This window comes from Sus scrofa, chromosome 14 (assembly GCF_000003025.6).
Source record: "Sus scrofa isolate TJ Tabasco breed Duroc chromosome 14, Sscrofa11.1, whole genome shotgun sequence".
NCBI classification, from domain to species: domain Eukaryota; kingdom Metazoa; phylum Chordata; class Mammalia; order Artiodactyla; family Suidae; genus Sus; species Sus scrofa.
In genome coordinates this window covers 24,192,201-24,216,423 of record NC_010456.5, presented here as the reverse complement: position 1 = coordinate 24,216,423, position 24,223 = coordinate 24,192,201, and the positions used below count along the sequence as shown (strand labels likewise).

The following is a 24,223-nucleotide window of genomic DNA, read 5'->3' as shown; positions in this document are numbered from 1 at the left end:
ATCGATGATTAGGGGTTATCACCAATGACCAGCCCTTGAAGGGTGACTACGATGGGACGAGTGGGGAAGCAGGGCTATTGGAAACCAGAACTACTTGCGAGTTTTACCCGAACTCTGAGATTGTCACCTAGAGGCCTCTGAACGACTCTGGCCTATGGCTGGGTTTGGTTTTGCCAGCATGGAGTTAACATTCTTGAATGAACTGCTGGCTTTGAAAAATAGGAAAATGGGACATAAAAATCTGGATTTCTGGGAGTTCCTGTTATGGCTCAGCAATAATGAACCCAACTAGGATCCATGAGGATGCGGGTTCGATCCCTGGCCTCGCTTAGTGAGTTAAGGATCCGCATTGCCATGAGCTGTGGTGTAGGTCGAAGATGTGGCTTGGATCTCGAGTTGCTGTGACTGTGGTATAGGCTGGCAGCTGCAGCTCCGATTCAACCCCTAACCTGGGAACTTTCATATACCACATGTCCTCAAAAGGGAAAACAAAAAAGTCTGGATTTACAATTTCTCCTGAGAAATCTGCACTTCCTCCGGTGGAACTGAATCTCAGGGATGGACCTTGCCCTTCCATTCATCACAGACTCCTGAGCCTCTGACCATGGGGCCAGTTGGACACAGAGCACCTTAATGGCCTGGGCTTTGGGGCCAAGCAGCCTGGATTCCAGTCCTTTCTGCAGTGACATTAGCAACCACTTAACCTCTGAGTCCAAGTTCTGTATCTCTACCTTGGGTCCGTTGAAGTACCTTCTTCCCTATGGGGTTGAGCGCTGATGTGTTCCCAGCATGTGGTTGGTCCAGAGGTCATAGCCAGTGTGCGTGGCCCCAGACTTCCCTCCTGTCACTAGGGTCTGGGTCCTAACCCAGTCTGCCTGCTTGGGTATGACCCTCCTACAGGAGCTGACATGCTTGGACCAATCACAATAATGACCTACATTTGTGGAGTTCCCGTTGTGGCTCAGTGTGTCAGATGTGGCTTAGATCCTTCATTGCTGTGGCTGTGATGTAGGCTGGCAGCGGTAGCTCTGATTCGACCTCTAGTCCGAGAACTTCCATATGCCGCAGGTGCAGCCCTAAAAGAAAACAAACAAAAAACTTGTCCACATTGGATTAGCCTTTTCAAATACAACGACTTAGCCTCCTCCATGTTTTTTGGGGGGACATGCTGGTGGGAACAAATGTATAACCATTATTCTTTTTTTTTTCATTTTCATTTTTAATTAATTTATTTCCTGGGTAGTAGTCAACTTTTATTTTGTATTATTTATTTTTTAAAAATTATGGTTGATTTAAAGTGTCGTACCAATTTCTACTGTAGAGCAAAGTGACCTAGTCATACATATATATATATATACATTCTTTTTCTTATATTATCTTCCATAATGGTTTATCCCAAGAGACGGGATATAGTTCCCTGTGCCATACAGGTTTTTTTTTTTTGTTTCATTTCTAAAAGTTTTATTGCAGTATCATTGATTTCAACCCATTATTCTTCTCAGAAAACCAGTGTTTAAAGAAAGAATGTTAAAGAAACCTTCCTCACACCCAGTCCAAGAGGTCAGCTCTTTTCCTGTTTGTTATTTCCCACTTCTCTGATGGTCTCTGTTGATATTTTCGACTATTTTGTTTTTTTTTTTTAAGAATGTTTCAGAGGACAGAGTTGAGGTTAGGGCTTGTCAGAAAAGGATAAAACATCTGAGCTATTTAGCTCTTCTATCTCCGAGGTCTTAGATAGAACGTGGAATCTTCTTTCTCTGCCAGGCTGCTCACTCCAAGCCCTTCTGCCCACACCCTGCCCATCCCAGGGAGTCTCTCCACCAGCTCTAGTCTCTGAATTGACTGTAGCACCTGCTTTTTGGTCAGTGGTGCCTCCTGGGAAGTTTTCTCATGGGCACCGGGTGCAAATGCAGGGGAAGTTTTTGAGATCTTTATGGTCTCAAGGTCTCCCCTTGTAACTACACAGCCATTTCAGACTCCAGCCAATCCTTGCTTAACAAGCACCGTCTTGCCAGCTCCAGTTCTCCTTCCTTGGCCTTTAGCTCTGTGGGGGCTGTGTCTTGGTTATCGCAGTATCTTCAGGGATGAATATCTGCATCATAGATGCTTGATCCACCATTGACTAAACAGATACTTCCAGTCTTTCTTTCTTGTTATTTTAAAAAATTATAGTTCACTTACAATGTTCTGTCAATTTCTGCTGTTCAGCAAAGAGACCCAGTCACATGTGTATGTATGTGTATGTATATATTCTTTTCTTCATATTATCATCCATCATGGTCCATCCCAAGAGACTGGATAGAATTCCCTGTGCTGTACAGCAGGACCTCATTGCATACCCATTCTGAATGGAATAGGTTGCATCTGCCAAGCCCAAACTCCCAGTCCATCCCACTCCCTCCCTCTCCCCCTTGGCAACCATAAGTCTGCTCTCCATGTCTGTGAGTCTTTCTGTTTTGTAGATATGTTCCCCTGTGCCATATTTTAGATTCCACATATAAGAGATATCATAAGGTATTTGTCCTTCTCTTTCCATTCCAGTCTGTCTTTCTGATGCTTCAGTTCCTTTGAATGCCTCTTCGGGGCCAGTGTCTGATGGGCCCCCATTTGAATAACACCCACCATGTGTCCTTCTCCATTCCTAAAGGGGCCTGAACCATTATTTGCATTCCTCTGACTTTCAGAAAGTTATTTCTTCTTTTTTTTGGCCACACCCTAGGCATGTGGAAGTTCCCAGGCCAGGGTTCAAACCCATGCCTCAGCAGTGCCCCCAGCCACTGCAGAGACAATGCTGGATCCACAGCAGGAACTCCAGAAAGTTATTTCTGATATTGAGCTACATTGCATCTTGAGTCATTACCTCGAATGCAAGTTCAACTCTGCATCACCTTGGCTCCCCCCAAGAAAGACATTCTTCCTGTTTTACTCATTAGCTTTATCTTTCCTGCCTCTGGAGATTCACCCTTGGTTTTGTTCCCCTTCTCGAGCATTAGAGCTTCCTCCATTTGTAAACACCGAGAAGCCTGTTACAGCTCCAGGCAGCAGCTGGGAAATGTCACCATCCACAGTCCCTTGTCGGCTTGGAGAGGACTTTTTGCATTAGGTTACTAAATTCAAAATACTTCGACATAACCCTAAGACATGTGCAGGATGGAGTTTCAGGACAGAAATTTCCAGCAGGGTCTGGCAGAGACAGGCCGGCCGGGTAGGGAGCCAACTTCTGTCTTCCTTAGATGATCAGGGGTTACAGGGATGTTGGAATCCACGGTGGGGACTCAGAAGTATTCATTCAGGACACCCATTTCACAGATGGGGAAACTGAGGCCCAGAGAGGGCTCAAGACTGCCTAAAGCCACACCACGATTTAGTGCATAGTATCCCAGAGGATTGTTTATAGACCATCAGTAAAGGGTCTATTGCAGAGATTGTTAAAAAGGAAAGTTCTCAGGTTCCAGCCCAGGACCCACTGAAGCAAAAATCTCCATGGATGGGGCCTGGGAATCTGGGTTTTTAGTCAGGCCCTCCAGGTGATTCTCATAGACTGTAATGTTGGAGCTGACTCTAGCCCACAGATATGTTTTGTTGGCTGGATTATGTTGGTTCTCATAGATTTTACATCTGAAACAACTTTCTAAACTGTTTTTGGCAAAATGGGTGGATCCAAATAGCCTGGCTTACTGTTTGCAGAAACAGCCTCTTTCACAGTGATTAATTTCATTTTTAAAAGTTAATATCCAAAAGTTTCCTGTAAACTTTTCACTGGTTGCCTAGTGAAAAGGATCCAGTGTTGTCACTGCTGTGAATGGGGTTTGATTGCTGGCCTGGGAACTTCTGTATGCCGTGGGTGCAGCCTCCCAAAAATGTTCATAAAATTAAAAACCAACTCCTCTGTAAGAGAAAATTCATTAAAAAACTCCACTTCTTTAAAATTTTTTTCTTTTTTTAATTGGAGGTATAGCTGATGTGTTAGCTTTAAGTGTTCAGCAGATTCAGTTATACATATACACACATGTTCTTTTCTGGATTCTTTTTCATTGGAGATCATTACAAGATATTGAATATAGTTCCTTGTGCTCTACAGTAGGTCCTTGTTGTTTACCTATTTTATAGATCATAGCATCTATCTGCGAATCTCAAACTCCTATTTTCTCACTGCATTTCACACAGCGCTTGTTCTACTCTTGCAAACTCAACTATGGCTAGAGATGGAATTCCTCAGCGTTCACCCAGTGTCTCTTCTGTTATCCAGATCCTCAGCCACTATGACCGTCAGATCTTTTTCTCTCCAGATTTTGTTCTTTGCTAAGTCATTTCTCCTACCTCACTTGGTTGTTACTTCCTCATCTTGGAATCATGGAGCTGGGGGAAAAAGTCTAAGGATATGGTGCTGAAGCTTTACATCTTCCCAACTTCTCTTTGTCAAGTAAAGAGCAGACAGCATCAGAGAAGACAATGAATTCTGAGCCTTGGAGTTTATCTCTTTTAATGTTTCTACTTTAAGAGTAAGTCTCTCTTGTGTAGCCTCACCCTTTGCTCCTCAACTGTTCTGTGTTTTTTAGGATGATTGAGAAAGTCTTGGAAACCATTCTCTTTGTGTTTTTTGGCCCATGGGTCTCCACCATGTTGAGTGGATCATAGTAGATCATTTGAAGATTGTACCCAAGGGGACTGACACAGCCAGACATAATTCTATCCTCATAGTCCTAAAGTGGGCCAAAAATGGCACATCATCCCCTTAACTCAACTTAGGCAACTTAGGCTATCAAGGCATTGAGGCAGGATGTGTTTATGCCAAAGTCTTAGAGTGGATTATTTACTTTAATTGGTGGAAGTTGAAGGATGCAATTATCTAAATTTCCAATCATAATAGAATGTCTTTAAGACTCCTGATTCTTTGCTGGAGGTTGACTCCAACAACAACCTCATTGCTGTTCAGCAGGTTAAGGACCCAACGTTGTCTCTGTGAGGATGTGGGTTCAATTCCTGGTTTCGCTCAGTGGGTCAAGGACTTGGCATTGCCTCAAGCTGCGTCGCAGGTCAGAAATGCTGCTCAGGAGTTCCTGTTGTAGCTGAGCGGAAACACATCCGACTAGGAGCAATGACGTTGCGGGTTCGATCCCTGGCCTCCCTCAGTGGGTTAAGGATCTGGTGTTGCTGTGAGCTGTGGTATAGGTCACAGACACGGCTTGGATCTGGTGTTGCTGTGGCTGTGGTGTAGGCTGGCAGTTACAGCTCCAATTAGACTCCTAGTCTGAAAACCTCCATATGTCGCCGTGAGGCCCTGAAAAAAAAAAAAAATGTGGCTCAAATCTGGTGTTGCTGTGGCAGCTTCAGCTCAGATTTGACCCCTGGCCTGGGAACTTCTGTATGCTGCAGGTATGGCCCTAAAAGGAAAAGAAAAGAGTAGCAATTCTTAAATTATACTCTTAAACTGCTTTTTATGTTTGTTTTTTTTTTATCCGTGTACCATAACTCTATTATAATACTTACTCTTTTTCTTTACATTTTACTTAGAGTCAATTGAAAAGGAAACTTTATATCACCAAGAATTGAAAACCAGTAATCATCCCCTAAGTGGAAGATACCTGTATTGTTGAATTCTGTTTGTTTCCCTTACCTGCCAGCAGCTCTCAATTTGAGCTGTGGCATTTCTTTGTTAAAACGGCAATTGTTCCTTACCTTCCAATGGACTTTGTCCTTGTCACAATCAGAACTGTGAAGGAGAGGAACTTCTCACACTGCGATTTGTGGGATAAAGGCATATCTATATGCTAAAATTCCCTTGGAGAAAGTGTCCAAGACCAGAGTGGGTGGAATGATCAGCTCTTAGGAAGATGTGGGTAGAAACTATCACGTCAGCCAGTACTGGGCTGAAATGCAGAGGTACAGAGTATACTTCAGGGTCCTACAGAATCAGAGTACACGTCTAGGGCCATGATCTTGGTTGATTGCCACTAGGTGTCTGGGTCTTTTCTCAGCTTATACAGAAAGTCTGAATCTCCCTCTCTTTCTCTGCCCCCCCCCCTTTTTGGCTGCGCCTGTGGCAGGAAGAAGTTCCCAGGCTAGGGATCAAACTGCCCAGCAGCAGTGACCCGAGCCTCTGCAGTGACACCTGATCCTTAACCCACTGGGCCACCAGGGAACTCCCAGTCTGTGTTTGTGTTTACCCCCTCCGCCGCCCACCCCCCCAAGCCCTTGGCAGGATCTGCTCCATTACCAGATCCCTACACAGTTGCTTCTCTCTCCTCCCCAGTGGCCATACTGCATGGAAAACCCACTTAGAATCCTCTGGTTGGTAGATTCCCTTGACATCTTCTGTTCCTTTTACAATAAAGAAACCAAGGGCCCCTATTCTGGATAGCCTCTCTTCACCCCAAACTGGGAGAACATCCAACTCCCATGCCTGAGAAACGCTGTAATAAAATTGGAAGTGGAGCCAGCCAGATCAGATTAAAGGCCTTCCCGGCTGAGCAAGAGCTCCTTTCTCTTTTTATGAAATCTTTTTTATTTTGAGATAATTGTAGATTAACATGCACTTGTAAAAAATGATACACAGTGATCCCACATAATTTTTTTTTTTTTTTTTGCTGGCCCTAAGGCCTATGGAGTTCCCAGGCCAGGGATCAGATTGGAGCTGAAGTTTCGACCTATGCCACAGCTGTGGCAATGTCAGGTCCCTAACCCACTGTGCAGGGCCGGAGATCAAACCTGCGTCCCAGAGACACTGCCAATCCTGTTGTGCTTCAGCGGGAACTCCTCTTTACCCATTTTGCAGTGGGGGAAGGTGAATGATTAAGGCACATGAGATGAGGAGTGTCCTGATTGGCATTTAGACCCAGGATCATCACAGGTATTATTATAAAGGGAGGGGGCAGGAGTTCCCGCTGTGGCTCAGCAGGTTAAGAATCTCACTAGTATCCATGAGGAGGCAGATTCAATCCCTGGCCTCTCCCAGCTGGCTAAAGATCTGGCATTGCTGTGAGCTGTGGTGTAGGTCACAGATGTGGTTTTGATCTGGTATTGCCATGGCTGTGGTATAGGCCGGCAGCTGCAGCTCTGACTCGACCCTGAGCTCCAGGAACTTTCATAGGCTACAAGTGCGGTCCTAAAAAGAAAACAATAAATAAAAAATAAAGGGAGGGGGCAGATAGGCAGAATCCGAGAGAGAAAAGTGATAATGGCTTTGAAGATGGTGGCAGGGCCAGGAGCCATGGAATGCAGGCATCTCTAGAAGGTGGAAAAAGGATGGAATAAATTCTCCTTGGAACTTCCCCCAAGACACAGTCCTGCCCACACCTTGATTTTAGCCCAGTGAGACGTCTCAGCTCCAGACCCCTGGGAGAGAGGACTATGTTCTTACGAGGCCCAGGTTTAGTGGGGGGATTGGGAGGAAAACCATACAGAGGTACAATCTCAGATTTCCCTTCTAACCTAACCCAGCTCTCAGACCCAGGTCTCTCCTGGCCCACACTTACCCCATGAGCCGAATTCTGCCTCCCTTTTACAAAACGTCCTCACCCCATCTGTTCACAAAGCTGGTGGGAAGTCTGTTCCTTAAAGGGCCTGCTGTCCTTCCTCCTGGGCCATCTGTCATCCAAGTAACACCCATTCCCTTCAGATCTCAGGCCTCAAAGCAACTGGCGTCTCAGGACCTTAAGGTTAGAGGGTGCCCTATTCTGTGCCTTGGGGCCCACGGGTCTCCACCTTAGCCCTTGTCACAGCTGTCCCTGTGGAGACTCCTGTGTGACCACTCATGTCTGTCTCTCTCCTGCCCTGCATGGTACCAGGTCCAGGAGTCCAGGAAGCCTGTGGGTCTGTTCACTTTTCTGTCTGCAGACCCTTGTTCATAGCGTCTGTCGTGTATCAGCCATGGAATAAATGTTTGTTGAATGAATAACTGAAAGACTGAGTGAGGTTTTTGCTGTGGACTGAATGTGTGCCGCGCCCCCCCATTCATAGGTTGATACCTTATCCCTGATGTGATCGTATTTGGAGGTGGGCCTTTGGGAGGTGGTTAGGCTTAGATGAGGCCTTGAGGTGAGAGATCAATGCCGTAGAAGAAGAGGAGGGAAGCCGGGCTCTCTCTCCCTCTGTGTGCATGTACCATGGGAGGCCACATGAAGATAAAACCAAGAAGCGGGTTTTTTTGCCAAGAACTCAATATGCTGGCAATCTGATCACAGCCTTCCAGCTTTCAGAACTGTCAGAAAGAGCTGTCACTTCAGCCACCTGGTCTGTAACATTCTGTTATGGCAGGCCAAGCTGACTGAGACAGGTGTTATCCGAGGGCAGACCTCAGCCAGGAAGTGAAATGATGGCTTTGGTTACGGTGTCCCCAGCTTCGTACTCCAGAACGTCCTCAAGTCTGCTCTTGGGGCTCTGAGTACTCCTAGTGGACACTGGCTGGAAAGCCGGCACTCATCATCGACAGGTGTGGATAAGCCTGAGGCCCCTCACACCACCACGTGGAAGGTGGATGTGGGCCTCCCTCAGGTGGGGGGCCTCCCTCAGGTGGGGGGCCACCTCATGCTTGACCCCTGTCCACTTGGGAGCAGGAAAAGATGGAGTGGTTCCTTGCTACGGTCTTAACCCTGTAGCAGCCTCTCCCCCGAACGCGCTGCCCAGAGTAGTGATTCAGAGGGACATCCTTGTGGTGGCCTCTGGGAAGGACTTCGGGGTGAGGAAAGGGACTCATTCTCTGTGGACTGCCCAAGGTCTGCTGAAGACATGTAAGATTAGTTTTGGGGGATTTATCAAGTGGCTCCAGGTAAGATTATGTTCTGGTTATTGGCGGCTGTGCAGCAAACACCCCCTCAATTTAGCAAGTGAAACACAACTTAGGGAGATTCTGTTGTGGCTTAGCTGGTTAAGAACCCAGCTAGCATCCATGAGGACGTGGGTTCGATCCCCAGCCTTGTTCAGTGGGTTAAGGATTTGACATTACCGTGAGCTGAGGTGTAGGTCACAGATGTGGCTTGGATCCAGTGTTTCTGTGGCTGTGGCGTAGGCCAGTGGCTACAGCTCTGATTCAACCCCTTGCCTGGGAACCTCCATATGACAGGTGTGGTGGTAAAGGAAAAATAAAACATTTTTAAAAATGGGAACTATACTGACACCTACTTCATAAGGTTGTTAGGGGGATTAAAAGAGTTAATGTAAAATTCTTGGAGCACCTTGCCTTGCTCAAAGTAGGTTCTCCTTAAACGTTAGTGATCATGCTTTTCTTTATAAAATGTTCTTTATATAGTAAGGACATTCATTTCTTGTTTGTTAAATGTTTTACAAATATTTTTTTTCCTGGTTTGTCATTTGTCTTTTGATTTTGTCATGGTAAATTTTTTGCCTTGCAGAATTTTATAATATTTATGCACTCGAATGTATCCATCTTTTCTTGGGACAGCTGTATATTTCTTCCTTTTTTTTTTTTTTTTTTTTTTTTGGTCTTTTTGAGAAAGAACTTTCCTAACTTTTTTTTTGGCTGTGCCTGAGGCATGTGGAAGTTCTGGGCCAGGGATAGAACCCTTGCCACAGCAGCCGCCTTAGCTGCTGCAGTAATAATGCCAGATCCTTAACTTGCTGCCCCATAAGGGAACTCCCTCACTTTATTTTTTGGATGAATAAATTTAATGCTCATAAGGAAAGGAGTTCCCATCGTGGCTCAGTGATAATGAACCCTATTAGTATCCATGAGGACACGGGGTCAATCCCTGGCCTTGCTCATTGGGTTAAGGATCCAGCATTGCCAGGAGCTGTGGTGTAGGTCGAAGTCATGGCTTGGATCTGAGTTGCTGTGGCTGTGGTGTAGGCCAGCAGCTTCAGCTCCAATTTGACCCCTAGACTGGGAACTTCCATATGGTGAGGGTGCAGCCCTCAAAAGACAAAAAAAAAAAGAAAAAAAAAAGCTCATTAAGAGGCAGAAAAGTGTTGAATCATCTTGTCAATATGGCACTTATTTTTCTTTCATATTTTTTTCTTCTTTGTAATGATAGTCCCAGGTGCATGAAGCAAAGTTCCTGAAAATAATAATATTAGGGGGCCCAGTGTGAATCTTTTAATACTCTACGAAGATGTAAATTGATATTTAAGTGTTAGTTGTGGAGTTCTCTTGTGGTGCAGTGAGTTAAGGATTTGGTGTTTTCTCTGCTGCGGGGAGAGGTCGATCCCTGGCCTGGGACCTTCCACATGTCCTGGGCGCAGTCAAAAAGATTAAAAAAAATCCAGGCTGTCCATCAGATAGAAATGATTATTATAAGCTGAATTAACAAAAATGAAAAGCTCGGCTTCTGATTTGTTTTGAATTTTTCTTACCTAACACCAAACCGAATGTTCGATTTTTATTTTTTCTTCCTGGACAGAAAGACATTTGGCCAAGACAGGATGGAGTGGATGGAGTGAAAGGAATTTTTAAATGCAGCAAAGTGTTTGGGAAAAAATAGGCTTTTGTGCATCCTACTGGGAATTTGTTTCATAACAGAAGTTTCACAATGTGCTGTGTCTGTTTCTCCATGAAATCGGTTGTTGCCGAGTGGAGGGGCCCAGCAGGAAGGTGTGGGGGGTTATTCTGGACTCTGCACCACTGCAGTGCAAGGCGGGCAGAGGTGCTGGGATACCCCCGGCCTGGAGTCCCCTCCCTCCACCTGCTGCCTTTGCAGGGAGTGGGCTGGAGAGGGATAGTGTCTGGGACAGCCCAGCAGCCCTTGGAGAAGCCTGTCAAGTCCCATCTTCTTGTTGGGGTGACCCCATCACAGGGCACGTTTGAGGACTTTTTCTCTCCTCAGTAGCCCTAAGAACATGTTCCGGGAGTTCACTGATGGCTCAGTGGGCGGGTTAAGGATCCTGGTTGCCACAGCTGTGGCTCTGGTTACTACTGTGGTGTGGGTTTAATCCCTGGCCTGGGAATTTTTCAATGTCATGGGTGTGGCAAAAAAAGGGGGGGGGGCGTTCGTGTTGTGGCTCAGTGGGTTAAGGACCTGCCTGACTTTGTCTCTGTGAGGGTTGGGGTGTGATCACTGGCCTCGTTGAGTTGCCACAAGTTGAGGGGCAGGTCACAGATGCAGATTGGATCCCTTGTTGCTGCGGCTGTGGTGTAGGCTGGCAGCTGCAGCTCCAATTTGACTCCTAGCCCAGGGACTTCCATGTGCTACAGGTGTAGCCATAAAAAAAAAAAAAAAAAAGACCATACTCAGCTAAAGAAAGGTCCAGACCCCATCCATTATCTGGAGGTTCCTCTTAATATTTTTTTTAAAATGGAGACATTCCAAACCAGGCTTATAAAATCATGCCATGTCAATTTTAATCATATTAAGGCTCTGGCCCCACAAAAGTACAAAGCAATGCAATTGTCACCATGATATCATCTGAAGACCTTTGGACAACTTGTAGCGAATTTGTCCACTCATAAGGCATTACGGCCAGGACGGTTGGTTTTTGGGACACACGTTTGGGACTGGGTGACAAATGCTTTCTTTTAATTCAGTGACTCAGACTCTGCCCATAACCTCAATTGAAGATAAGATTCAAACTGTGAATTTGGTGCCATTTATATAAATAAGGCTCAGGACACCCCTTCCACCCCCATTGTGGGCCTGCTTTGATCATCTCAGAGCAACATCTTTTCCCAGCATCCGTGAAGCTTTCCCATCCCCCGCCGAGCCACGTTGCTGGGGTAGCGCTGACCCTTGTCTTTCTAGCTTCCGCATGCAGCGTCCAGGCAGGCTGCGTGCATGCGTACGTCCGTACGCACGCATGCACACACGCACGGCATTTACTCAAATGCAAAGAAAGAGTAAATGTGACTGGAATCGGAGAAGCAGAGTGGAGGCAGTTAGGGAACTCCGAGGGACAAGGGCAGGAGCTTCCAGCCGCGTCCGGCCACCTTTACTCCTCCCTGGGGAGCCAGTCCCCAGCCTACCAGGTGATCATGGGTCAGAGCTGGCTCTGCTCCTCACGCGTGTCGTGTCCCCTCCTCCCCGCCCCCCCCTTCTGGTGATGGAGACACACCCACTGAGGAGCCTGCTCATTTACATTACCATCCGAGCCCAGACCACTTAGTCCTTGAGAAGTGTGGGTCCCCCCGCTCAGCGCTTGGGAGCCTGCAAACCAGGTGTTTTGAAATGAATGGCCGCCAGAACCCCTGTGTACCCCACTTTGTTGGAAATGAATGATTGTAGGTATCAAAACTTTTCAATGTGGTCTTCCTCTTTGCTGAGAAATTCTGTGCTGGGAATTTATCCTAAAGGCATTTAATCCAAGATGTGCAGAGAGGTTTAGCTTCCAGCTCTTTTTGGAAAATTAAAAAGTTGAAAGACATTTTAAGACCTAACCATGGGGGGGAGTGGCATTTTTTTTTTTTAATTTAAATAACAGGAGTTCCTTGGTGGCTCATTGGGTTAAGGATCTGGCATTGTCACTGCTGTGGCTTAGGTCGCTGCTACTATGGCGCAGGCTCGATCCCTGACCAGGAACTTCTGCATACACACACACACCCACACACACCCACACACATATATATACACACACACAAACACATATATATGACAGTTCCTGATCAGAATGTGATGCTGTGTGGGTATAAACGATGACATAAAGGTGTACTTATGGACCTTGGAGGGAGTTTATGATGCAGTAAGTTTTTTAAAAAATGTGGCTTATAAACTAGTATGTGTAAGCTGGTTCCTTTCTTTGTAAAATATGTTTATGGAGGAGGTTTTGGAAGGTAACAGATGCTGTCTGTGGGGGTTGACTGAGTTTGAATCTCATTAGAGTCTGTCCTAGTTCACGGACTCTGGGCAAATGGTCCTCAGTTTCTTCATCTGCATAATGGGGGTGACAGCCAGGTTTTGTAATATGTAAGTGTAGAGACTGTTCATTTAAAACTTAGAAAAGTGTCTAGTACTTAACGAGCCCTTAATAAACATTACCTGTTCTTGCTGTCTGTCTTTTCTGAATTGAACCCGCATGGTTTCTAGAATGAGAAAAACAAACAAACCAAAAAACTGCTTTTTAAATGAAAAATGAAGAGCTGGGAGAGGGCTCTGCTTCTGTGAGGTGAAGTCCCTTTTGCTTTTCATGAATAATAACCCCAGGCCTTTCTTGTCCTCAGGGGTCACGTTCTCTTTTTTCTGGAAGATACAAGGAGAACAGTCCAGATCAGCTCCGTTTGCGTATGGGGGACAGGTCATTTCCAACTTGTTCAAAGTCTGCTCCAGAGGCGGCAAGGGCTCTGTGGAGCTGTACACCCATGACAACTCCATGACATGGGAGGCCACCTTCAGCCCCCCAGGTAAGGGTGCTGCTGCTGAGGGATGCTCAGGGAGGCGGGGGTGGGTGGTGGGGAGTGGGTGAGGGGGTTGGGGGGTGGGGGTTGAGGGGGAGCAGGGACAAGGCCCTTCCCAAGTTGGGAAGTGGTTGAACCCAAGGGCACAGAGCTCTCGCCCTTTGGCCTCTGGGCACATGAGCCCTTTCCTTCCTCTGAGGGGGTGCTTGGGAAGAATTACTGCAAAGGGCGAGATCATGTCCTTTGCTGAGATGTCCCCATGATGGTTAAGGGCCAGGGTCTCTTTGATTGCAGACTGTGTCACCACATCATGTTATTTACCACCCCAGCCTCATTGCTGCCATGTGAAGACATTAATAGTACTTACCCCGCAGCTTGGGGGAAAATAAATGGACTATCACATGCAAAGTGCTTTCCACACCTGGTTATTGTTTCTCTTTCTTTTCTTGACCCCCCATCTTCCTCCTCCCCCACCTCTTCTCTTCCTCCTCTCCTTCCTGCCCCTTCTCCTTCTTCTTAGTGGTATAAACTTGGAAATGTTTATAAGCTATGATGTACAAAAGCTTTTGGAAAAGAGGGAGGAGCTGACGATTGAGAGAAAGAAAAGATGCTGGAGGGGAGGCGTGTGGGTACCAGTGAGGGCCTGGGATTCCGGAGGGATGCTTGGGGACGTGTGGGGACCAGGTGCGTGCAGCTGTGGCTGAGTGTGAAGATGGGTGGTGGAAGGCCACACAGTTCTGTCTGATGATTCCACCTTGTGGGGAGCTCCCCTCACATCTCTGGGGCACAGGGTGATGGGTGGCCACCTGGCATAGGCCAGCAGCTGCAGCTCTGATTCAAGCCCTCGCCTGGGAATCTCCATATGCTGCACATTTGGCTATAAAAAAAAGAGAAGAGGGTTCTATGTCTCTATGTTAAAAGCATGGACTCTGGCTGGGACCACATCCTGCAGTGCACTTACTCTGCTAGCTGTGTGGCCCTGGGTGCCTTACTCACCCTCTGTGTGTCTCAGCATCTGTAATGGGAGGGAGCACAATAATGGGATTAGGTCGTAGGGTGGCTGTTAGTGCACAAGGAACCTGGAGTCGCAATGTACAGTGAGTACTGAACTGTATATGCTTGATTCTCTGGGTGCTGTGAGCATGGACCACGTTTCTACCCCCACTCTGGAAAAGGGGAACATTCAATGCACACTGAATGTTTGAAAGGATGAGTTGGAGAGGATCTGCCCTTTCTGATCTGGAGGCCAGAAGGCATCTCTGCCTCCCTTTCCTGGGAAGACCTGCTGGTCCTGTAGTTTGTTCTTGGCCCTTGTCACATCCTACCCACTACCAGCTTCTTATGTAAGGGCCTCATCCCCATGCTTCTTGGGGCTGACACAGCATCAGGCACCAGGCAGGTTTTTGGAACGTGTTTTAAAGTCAGGTCTGCTGAACCTTGGCTATTCCTCCACCCAGAGAAACAGGGAGAACTGTAAACATTTCTGCCTGGCAATGAGCCCTTTATTTGTTCATTGAAAGATGTGTTATCCTTGCCTTCACTCTCAAGGGCCATGATAACTTTGGACCTGTCTAGATCCAAGTGTTCTCGCGAGACTCACAGTTAGAAAGTTGCCCAGTCCCCAGTGGGAAGCCTGGCCTAAGTGCTGGGTGATTTAAGAGGAGCACCTGGCTTGGGTGACGGGCAAGTCAACACACCTGTGCGAGGAAGTGGGGCTCTTTGTGGATCAAGCTGCTGTCAAAGTCTGCCCAGCTTTCCTCTTGTGGGTGAATGTGATTCTCATGCCGGAGTGACCAGTCACTGCAGCGGCTCCTGAAGGAGGATCCTGATGGAGCCAGGGGTGGTCTGTCCTCCATGGTGCCGCCATGATGGTTGATGTCACATGGACAAGGTCAGGGCTGAGGTGGACCCCAGTACCCTGCAGGCTGCATGAGGCCCTCAGATAGGTCTCAGTGACCTGCACTGCAGTCACTGGCTGGATTAAAAGAATGTTTTTGAACAAGTTATGACCATGAGTTATTATTTCTTTTTTTGTCTTTTTAATTAAAAAAATTTTTTTTAAAAGACTTACAATGTTGTGCCAATTTCTGCTGGGCAGCAAAGTGACCTAGTCATATATATATATATATATATATATGAATGTGTGTGTATATATATATATATGAATGTGTGTGTATATATATATATATGAATGTGTGTGTATATATATATATGAATGTGTGTGTATACATATATATGAATGTGTGTGTATATATATACATATATATATGAATGTGTGTGTGTATATATATATACATATATATATGAATGTGTGTGTGTATATATATATATATATATATATATATATATATATTCCAAGAGACTGGAACCTCATTGCTTATTATTATTTCATTTAATTTAAAATGGAAAAGGGTTGGAGGTCCCTGGCAGTCTAGTGGTTAGGGATTCAGTGTTGTCACTGCTGTGGCACTCGTTCGATCCCCCGGCCCGGGAACTTCTACATGCCACAGGTGCGGCCAAAATAAAATAAAATCATTAAAGGAAAATCAAATGGCAGAGGGTCTCTGAACTGCTTCTGGGATTTGGGGGATGGGAGTGGTTTCTTTCCTGTGCACCAAAGAACTGAGGCAGGTCAGATGTATATTAGGACCTATCTTTAGGTCGCAACCAAAGGCAGCAGTGACCAGTCATCATAAGCAAGAGGGATGCGCTGAAAACTGGTAGGACCACCTCGAGTGCCGCTCCACCCACATCATCAGAAACCTGTCTCTGCTCTTTTTCAGGCCCCTACTGGACTCACGTCCTGTTTACCTGGAAGTTCAAGGAGGGTCTGAAAGTCTATGTCAACGGGACTCTGAGCAACTCAGACCCGAGTGGAAAAGAGGCTCATGCCTACGGGGAGCCCAATGCCAACCTCGTGATAGGGTCCGAGCAGGACCAGACCAAGCGCTACGACAACGGAGCATTTGACGAGTTCATCATCTGGGAGCGCGCCCTGACTCCGGACGAGATCGCCATGTACTTCACAGCCGCTGTTGGTCAGTGAGGGGCACCGGGCTGCGGGTGTGATGTTAGCTCCAGCAGGGTCGGGGGTGGGGTGGGGACCTTTGAACTGCCTCCCCTTCCCAGCATTTCTCCCCACTCTCCTGACACAGCTGTGTCCTAATGAATCTCATTAATACAGTGGTTTTTTTCTAGAACATTCGCTCCCTAAGATGAAGGAATCAACAACTTACCAGAAACATACTGAGATGGATATTCTTGCACTGGTTGGGGGGGGGGTGCTTCAAGGTGCACGTGACAGGTGGTTATTCACAGTTGTTGTGGGAAGTCAATAGTCCAGGCCCATTAGTGCATTTCATGCACAAATGTTTACCCTATGCCTCCCACGTGCTAGGCCCACCCACAGGCCCTTGGAGAGCCCCAAGGACGCTCAGCATGGAGCAGTGGTTCAGATCAGGGACTTGGAGGGAACCTGGGTTCACATCCTACCCCAACCTCGATAAGCCCTGGGACTTGTGAAGTGACTTTTAAAAACTGGTGGTGGAATTCATATAACACAAATGCAGCCATTTTACAGTGTACAATTCAGTGGTACTTACTATGGCCACAGTTTGTACGGTCATCATCCTTCAAGGAAGCAGCACCATTAGCAGTCACTCCCCGTTTCCTCCTCCCCCAGCCCCTGGCAACCACTCATTCACTTTCTGTCTCTGTGGCTTTGCCTATTCTGGAGAGTCCGTATACATGGAATCATATGTATGTGGTCTTTTGTGTCTTAATCTCTCCAAATCACAGTTTTTTCCTCTGTGAATGAATGAAAACACCACTACCCCTGCCTTGGGATGTTGGGAAGATTAAATGGGGCAAGGGTGTCAGGCCATTGACTTGCCTGAATAAGGCACATTGTCAATACATTTTAGCTGTTTTTAAAACTAATATTTATACATTCCCTACAATTCCATTTTCATTCTGCCCACGAGTGAACACACTGTTTCCTACCTACCTATCTGCCTATCTATCCATCTATCCATCCATCCATCTATCTAATCTCAGAGCCGCTGTGCAAGCCGAGTCGCCTGTGTTCATTGCAGCCTTTCACTCAGAAAAGGGACTTCATTTCCTTTCACAGAAGTGACACAGGACGTGTAAAATATACCATGCCCTAGGAGAAGAAAGGACATCCGTCTCTTGCATTTTATTGCCCAAGATTCAGAGATTGGTCACTTTGAGACTAAGAAGTCATTCATATTTGTGTTAACTGAGAGCCTCAAACAGATCTTGCCTTCCTTATTTTTTCTTTAATTTTAAGTAAATTTTTGTTTGTTTGTTTGTTTTGGCTTTTTTTAGGGCTGCGTCTGTGGCATATGGAGGTTCCAGGCTAGGGGTCAAGTCAGAGCTATAGCTGTCAGCCTACCCCACAGCCACAGCAACACAAGATCCAAGCCACGTCTGAGACCTACAACACAGCTCTCAGCAATGCTGGATCCTTAACCCACTGAGCGAGGCCAGAGATTGAACCCAAATCCTCATAGATACTTGTTGGGTTCTTAACCTACTGAGCCACGATGGGAACTCCCTTTTTTTTTTTTTTTTTCATGGTCTTACCCGAGGCCTATGGAAGTTCCTGGGGCTAGGGATTAAATACAAGCTGCACCACTGGATCTTTTAACACACTATGTGGGGCCAGTGATCTAACCCACAATTCCACAGTGACTTAGGCTGCTGCAGTCAGCTTCTTAACTCACTGTGCCACGTGGGAACTCCCCAGTCCTGCCTTCTTGATAGCTTATTGTTTTACAACACTGGAAAGAGGGATTGGTGTCTCTGGCCCTTGTAGCTGTCCCAGCAAACCCCTGTCACAGGACATGTCTGGGCTCAGGGATGTGGTGCGTCATCCCCACCCCCTCCCGCACCCCACACTCGGGAGGGTGCTGAGTGATCCTTTCGGGGTTCAGGAGAGGTGTTCTGTTAACACTTTGGCATCTCGCAGGGTGGCGCACGCCCTCACTTTTGCTGAACCAGAGCAGGCCTCCTGTTTGTCCCAGCCCGGTGACAAACCACAATGTATTTTATCTCTAACTAGTCCAGAAGCCATGGAAATCCATTTCTTTTGCTTCTTTCTTTGCAATCAGTAAAAGTGTGTATCAAGCCATCTTTTTATACAATTAAGGGTGTTCCCAAGAGATTTAGAATCAAAACAGAAAAATAACTTGACCTGCGAAAATCCATACAGTTTACCCATTCAGCCAATTTCTGAGCCCTTTATCTTTCTGGCAACGTTCCTACTCAAGACATTCTTGCCTTCTCTTAGTTGGGGTATGAAGCTGGTCGATTTTTGAATGAAGACAGGCCTTCTTGAGGGTGGACCAGGGGACTGTGTTTTAGTCCTTAATTAAGCATTATCGATGTTTTTCCAGGAAAGCATGTTTTGTTGTCTTCAGCATCACCAAACTTCTTCATGACACCCACAGCAAACACCATGGTGAGCAGATGCATTTCTCTTTTGCCCTCCCCACCCACCCCCTCACTGCCCCATCTTGGGATGTCTTTTTTTTGCTTAGACTATATGCCAGGAGAGTCTGGCTCACAGTTACCAGCCGTATACTGTCTGGGAAGATATAATAAATGGAGGAGAGGTGTTCCCATCATGGCTCAATGGTTAACGAATCTGACTAGGAACCATGAGGTTGTGGGTTCGATCCCTGGCCTCGCTCAGTGGGTTAAGGATCTGGCATTGCCATGAGCTGCGGTGTAGGTCACAGATGCGGCTCGGATCTGGCATTGCTGTGGCTCTGGTGTAAGCCGGCAGCTAGAGCTCTGATTAGACTCCCAGCCTGGGAACCTCCATATGCTTCGGGAGTGGCCGTAGAAAAGGCAAAAAGACAAAAAAACAAAAAACAAAAACAAAAACAAAAGTAAATGGAGGAGAAGATAATGTGGGCACTGATTCTTGATGCTAGAGTGAGTGAAGAAAAGAGCCTCTGCTTCCTGTGGCCTGTAGCCTCAGGCCTACGTAGAGTGAACAAGCCTTCGCAGGGACCACTGGCCCCCAAGGCTGTTTCCTGGTGCCCTTGGCACCCTGGGCAGAGAGCAAGGAGGAGCTGATCTCTACACTTGCCTCCTCTCTGTGCCTCTTTCTTCTGAAGTTTGAGGAAAGGATCGATTCATTGGCAAAATGTTCCCCTCTAGAATTAGCTTTGGTGATCCAACAACAACTTTCCTTCCACAGAATTTTAACAGTGAGTGAACAGGGAGTTCCCCTTGTGGTTCAGCCGTAATGAACCCAACTAGTATCCGTGAGGAGGCGGGTTCTATCCCTGGCCTTGCTCAGTGGGTTAAGGATCCTGTGTGGCTGTGGCTGTGGCTGTGGCTGTGGTGTAGGCCAGCGGCTACAGCTCTGATTCAGCCCCCTAGCCGGGGAACTTCATATGCCCCAGGTGTGGCTGTAAGAAAACAAAGCAAAACAAAAAGTGAGTGAATAAATTCTCGAACTATCTGTGTGGGTTCAGATCCCAGTGCTCTCATTTATTTCCACGTCAGCCTCTCTGTGCTTAGTTTCGTCTACTAAGTGGGTGTGTATTTGATGGGGTTGGTATAAGGATGAAATGTTAATATATGTAAAATAGTCACCAGGGCGCCAGGTAGAGAGTAGGCGCCATAATCATGATTATTCTGGTGGAAGAAGCATGAGGCCCAGAGGAGGCATTGAACTTCTGGAGAACGTCTCGGCTTAACGTTCTTAATAGCAACTCATGTCGCTGAACTCTCTTCAGGTGCCCACTGATGCCTACCATCCCATCATAACCAACTTGACAGAGGAGAGGAAAAACTTCCAGAGTCCAGGAATTGTTTTGAACTACCTTCAAAATGTGTCGCTCAGCTTACCCAATAAATTCCTCTCGGAGGAGACAGCGCTGAATCTCACCAAGGTGAAGCCCTCTGATTTCTGTGCTGAGTGGACCAGGGATGGATCAGGGATGGCAAACTGCCAGATGTGTCTTTTTTTTTTTTTTTTTTTTTTTTTCCATACCCACAGCATGCAGAAGTTCCCCGGGCCAGGGATCAAATCCTTGCCCCAGCAGTGACAATGCTGGATCCTTAACCCGCTGTGCTACCAGGGAGCTCCAACTCAGACGTGTCTTGTTTGACCTACACAGAGTTTAAAAAAATGAGGAACCTGTATATAAAAGTCTGGGGTTCAAGGAGTTCTCATCGTGGCTCAGCCATTAATGAATCCAACTAGCGTCCACAAGGACATGTGTTCTATCCCTGGCCTTGCTTAGTGGGTTGAGGATCTGGCATTGCTGTGAGCTGTGGTATAGGTTGCAGACGTGGCTTGGATCCTGTGTTGCTGTGGCTCTGGTGTAGCCTGGTGGCTACAGCTCTGATTGGACCCCTAGCCTGGGAACCTCTACATGCCAAGGGTGTGGCCCTAAAAAGACACACACACACACACACACACACACAAGTCTGGGGTTCTGAAGTCTCCTGAACAACCAGATGACGTGGCCACTCCAGCCAGCTCAACACAGCTCTGTGGTCTCTCCTGCATCCCTTTGGATGGGACTCAACTCTTTGTTTTCCTAGCGCCCAGACAGCCTGGCCCACTTCTCCATCTATCTGGCCTCTGGAGGCCTTTGAGTTTGAAACTCCCATTTTATTTCATTTTTATATTACTCAACGAGTTTTTTACATTTACAGTTGTACAATGATCATCACAACCCAATTTTATAACGTTTCCATCCTAAACCCCCGGCATCCTGCCAACCCCCCAACCTCTCTCCTTTGGAAATCATAAGTTTTTCAAAGTCTGTGAGTCAGTATCTGTTCTGCAAAGAAGTTTATTGAGTCCTTTTTTCAGATTCCACATGTAAGTGATGCAACTCCCATTTTAAACTCGGCTTACCTCCCTTAGCTACAGGTTAAAGTTGGGTCTTTGGCAGATTTAGCTGTGGGTCCACAGTATGACCCAAATGCTGTAACTTGTATCTCAGTGGGTGTTCCCAGAGTCATCTAAAGCACTTAGTGAATGCACCACGTATGACATTGGAATCAAGGTGCTTTCTTTTTTCCTTCTCAGAATCTTTCTGGGATCAAAGTAGAGGACGATGCTGGGCTCTTGGGGCTTGACAGCTTCAATCTCAGCCCACGGCTCTTGGCTGATATGGAGAGAGAAGGGATGTTTGAGGCTGTTTCACCTCAAAAGTGCAGCATATGGGTTAGGAGCAGGATGTATCTTAGGGTCTCACTGCCGGGTTGTTACTTACTCTCTGTTGGTTACTTACTGCACACCTTTGGTCATGTTATTTAGCATCTCTCTGTCTCATTTTGCTCATCTGAGATATAGGGGAGATGATAATAGTACCCACCTAATTGGGGACCAAAACGGTTCCTATGTTCATTGTACTGTGTCTGGCACTTGGTGAGTGCTTTTTAAGGGTTCTTAATTCTTACTGGATTCCTTGTTGAAGAGGGGCCCAAAGAAGCACGTGAAAGCATGTGTTCATTAAAACAAGACATCCTGAAATGCAGGGAGGGTCCTGGGAGCTTTCCTGCGAAGGTGAGAGAAGCAAGAGTTACACTTCTTAGATTTCTTTGATTCATTCATAGACCATGCTAGGTTCTGGGGATCTGGAATGACCAAGAACCACTTTGTTTCCAAGAGGCTCAGGGTTGACAGGGTGAAGATGGACTGTGGAGTCTGAAAAGTGCTATAAGGGGATATCCTGAGCTGTGAGAGCTTATAATTCTGGAGTCGGGGAAGCTGGTCTGACCTTCAGTTATGTCCTTGGCCACGTTTTTAACCTCTGCAAGCCTGTGTCCCAATCTGTGACATGGGGATAATTTGATTACCCAAGTCTCTGTTAGAATGGTATTGACTGCAAATAACCAGTAATAGGACTGCATTTTTTTTTTTTGTCTTTTTAGGGCTGCACCCACTGAATATGGAGGTTCCCAGGCTAGAGGTCGAATCAGAGCGATAGCTGATTCGATCCCTCTCTAAGCATTCTGCTGTGTTTCCAAATGGCTAGGACAGCTCCAATCACCACACCTCACTGACAAAGACCAGCAGAGAGAGGAAAGGCAGGAGGCACCTCCCTCTTTACAGAAGAGGAAAATCTTTCCCATGGTTCCTGCAGATATCCCCTCACATGACCTCAGCTAGACCAATCATTGGCCAAGGGGAGTGGGCCTGCTCATTGGCTCAGCCAATCATAAGGTGTTATGCACGGGGCCAAGGCAGCTGTGTCGGAGCACTTCCAGTTCTCCACAGGAAGCACTTCTGGTCTCCCCACCTGAGCTCAGGGAGTGGATGTGAGGATACTTAGAGGAACAGGCTGTTCAGAAGGTTGAAGGGGAGACTGGGGCTCCTTCGTAGCCTTGAAGGAGATTCACATGTCTGTAAGGGAACATAGAATCCAATGAAGATCAACATAGGAAACACTTGCTTTTTAGACTTGGTGATTTCCTCTTTCCTTTGGCTCTCCTCCCCTCAGTTATACTGAACAGCCTCGGAAAGTGCAAACTCAGATGCATGTAGGGGCCAGACAAATGGCTGATGGGGTCAGACAGACAATAGGGAGAAGCAGAGACTGGGGCAAACTGGAATGAGCCCACCCACAGGGAGTAGCAGCTAGATGCTCAGAGCCACTTGATTTTAACCTTTAGGGTTACTTCTTCTGATTTTGCAAGCAAAGTTCTATGGCATTTTTCAATTTTTTTTTTTTTTTTTGGTCTTTTTGCCTTTTCTAGGACTGCTCCCGCAGCATATGGAGGTTCCCAGGCTAGGAGTCTAATCGGAGCTGTAGCCACCGGCCTACACCAGAGCCACAGCAATGCGGGATCCGAGCCGTGTCTGAGACCTACACCGCAGCTCACGGCAACCCCAGATCCTTAACCCACTGAGCGAGGCCAGGGATCAAACCCACAACCTCATGCATGGTTCCTAGTCAGATTCGTTAACAACTGTGCCATGATGGGAGCTCCTCCATGGCATTTTTAAGTGGAAAATCATTCAATTTTAAAAAAGTGGACAGCTACCTGAAATTTAAAAGCAATTATGTACAGGAGTTCCGTCATGGCTCAGCAGAAACGAATCTGATTAGTATCTGTGAGGACACAGGTGCGATCCCTGGCATCCCTCAGTGGGTTAAGGATCTGGTGTTGCCGTGTGCTGTGGTATAGGTTGCAGATGCAGCTTGGATCCTGCGTTGCTGCAGCTGTGGCGTAGGCTGGCAGCTGGAGCTCTGATTCAACCCCTAGCCTGGGAACCTCTGTATGCCATGGGTGCAGCCTTAAAAAGACCAGACACACTAACAAAAGCAATTATGTGTAAACCAAATAAAAGACATTTATGAGGCAGATTCAGCCCATGGGCCATCAGGTTGAGACCTCTGTTGTGGGTCTTTGTGGAGAAACCTGATTCTGGGTGTCCTGGGGAGGAATTATGCAGCTTGACCCCAAACTCCACTGATTTCTTTTTTTTTTTTTTTTTTTTTTGTCTTTTGTCTTTTTTATTGTTGTTGTTGCTATTTATTGGGCCGCTCCCGCGGCATATGGAGGTTCCCAGGCTAGGGGTTGAATCGGAGCTGTAGCCACCGGCCTATGCCAGAGCCACAGCAACGCGGGATCCGAGCCGCGTCTGCGACCTACACCACAGCTCACGGCAACGCCGGATCGTTAACCCACTGAGCAAGGGCAGGGATCGAACCTGCAACCTCATGGTTCCTAGTCGGATTCGTTAACCACTGCGCCACGACGGGAACTCCTTTTTTTTTGTTGTTGTTGTTGCCAAACTCCACTGATTTCTGACTGGATGAGAAATTAAAATCTTTGGCATCCATTTTCCAATTTTCCATGATGTCTTGCTTCTCATCACTAAGAGTTGAACAGAAAAGTGATGAGAAGTCATTTCCTGTGCCAGGTAATAAGGTAGTCATTAGC

At 46.7% G+C, this 24,223-nt stretch overlaps 1 protein-coding gene across 2 annotated transcripts in view; it reads left to right on the top strand.

Moving 5' to 3' along the window:
* Positions 1-24,223, top strand: part of ADGRD1 (adhesion G protein-coupled receptor D1) — a 181,604-nt gene that overhangs the window by 24,847 nt on the left and 132,534 nt on the right. For both annotated transcript variants that reach the window (XM_021072216.1, XM_003483408.3), the window contains 4 exons: positions 13,103-13,282; positions 16,060-16,314; positions 18,697-18,761; positions 20,053-20,208. In XM_021072216.1, the coding sequence (XP_020927875.1) occupies positions 13,103-13,282; positions 16,060-16,314; positions 18,697-18,761; positions 20,053-20,208 (656 nt within the window). The remainder of the gene's footprint in view (positions 1-13,102; positions 13,283-16,059; positions 16,315-18,696; positions 18,762-20,052; positions 20,209-24,223) is intronic.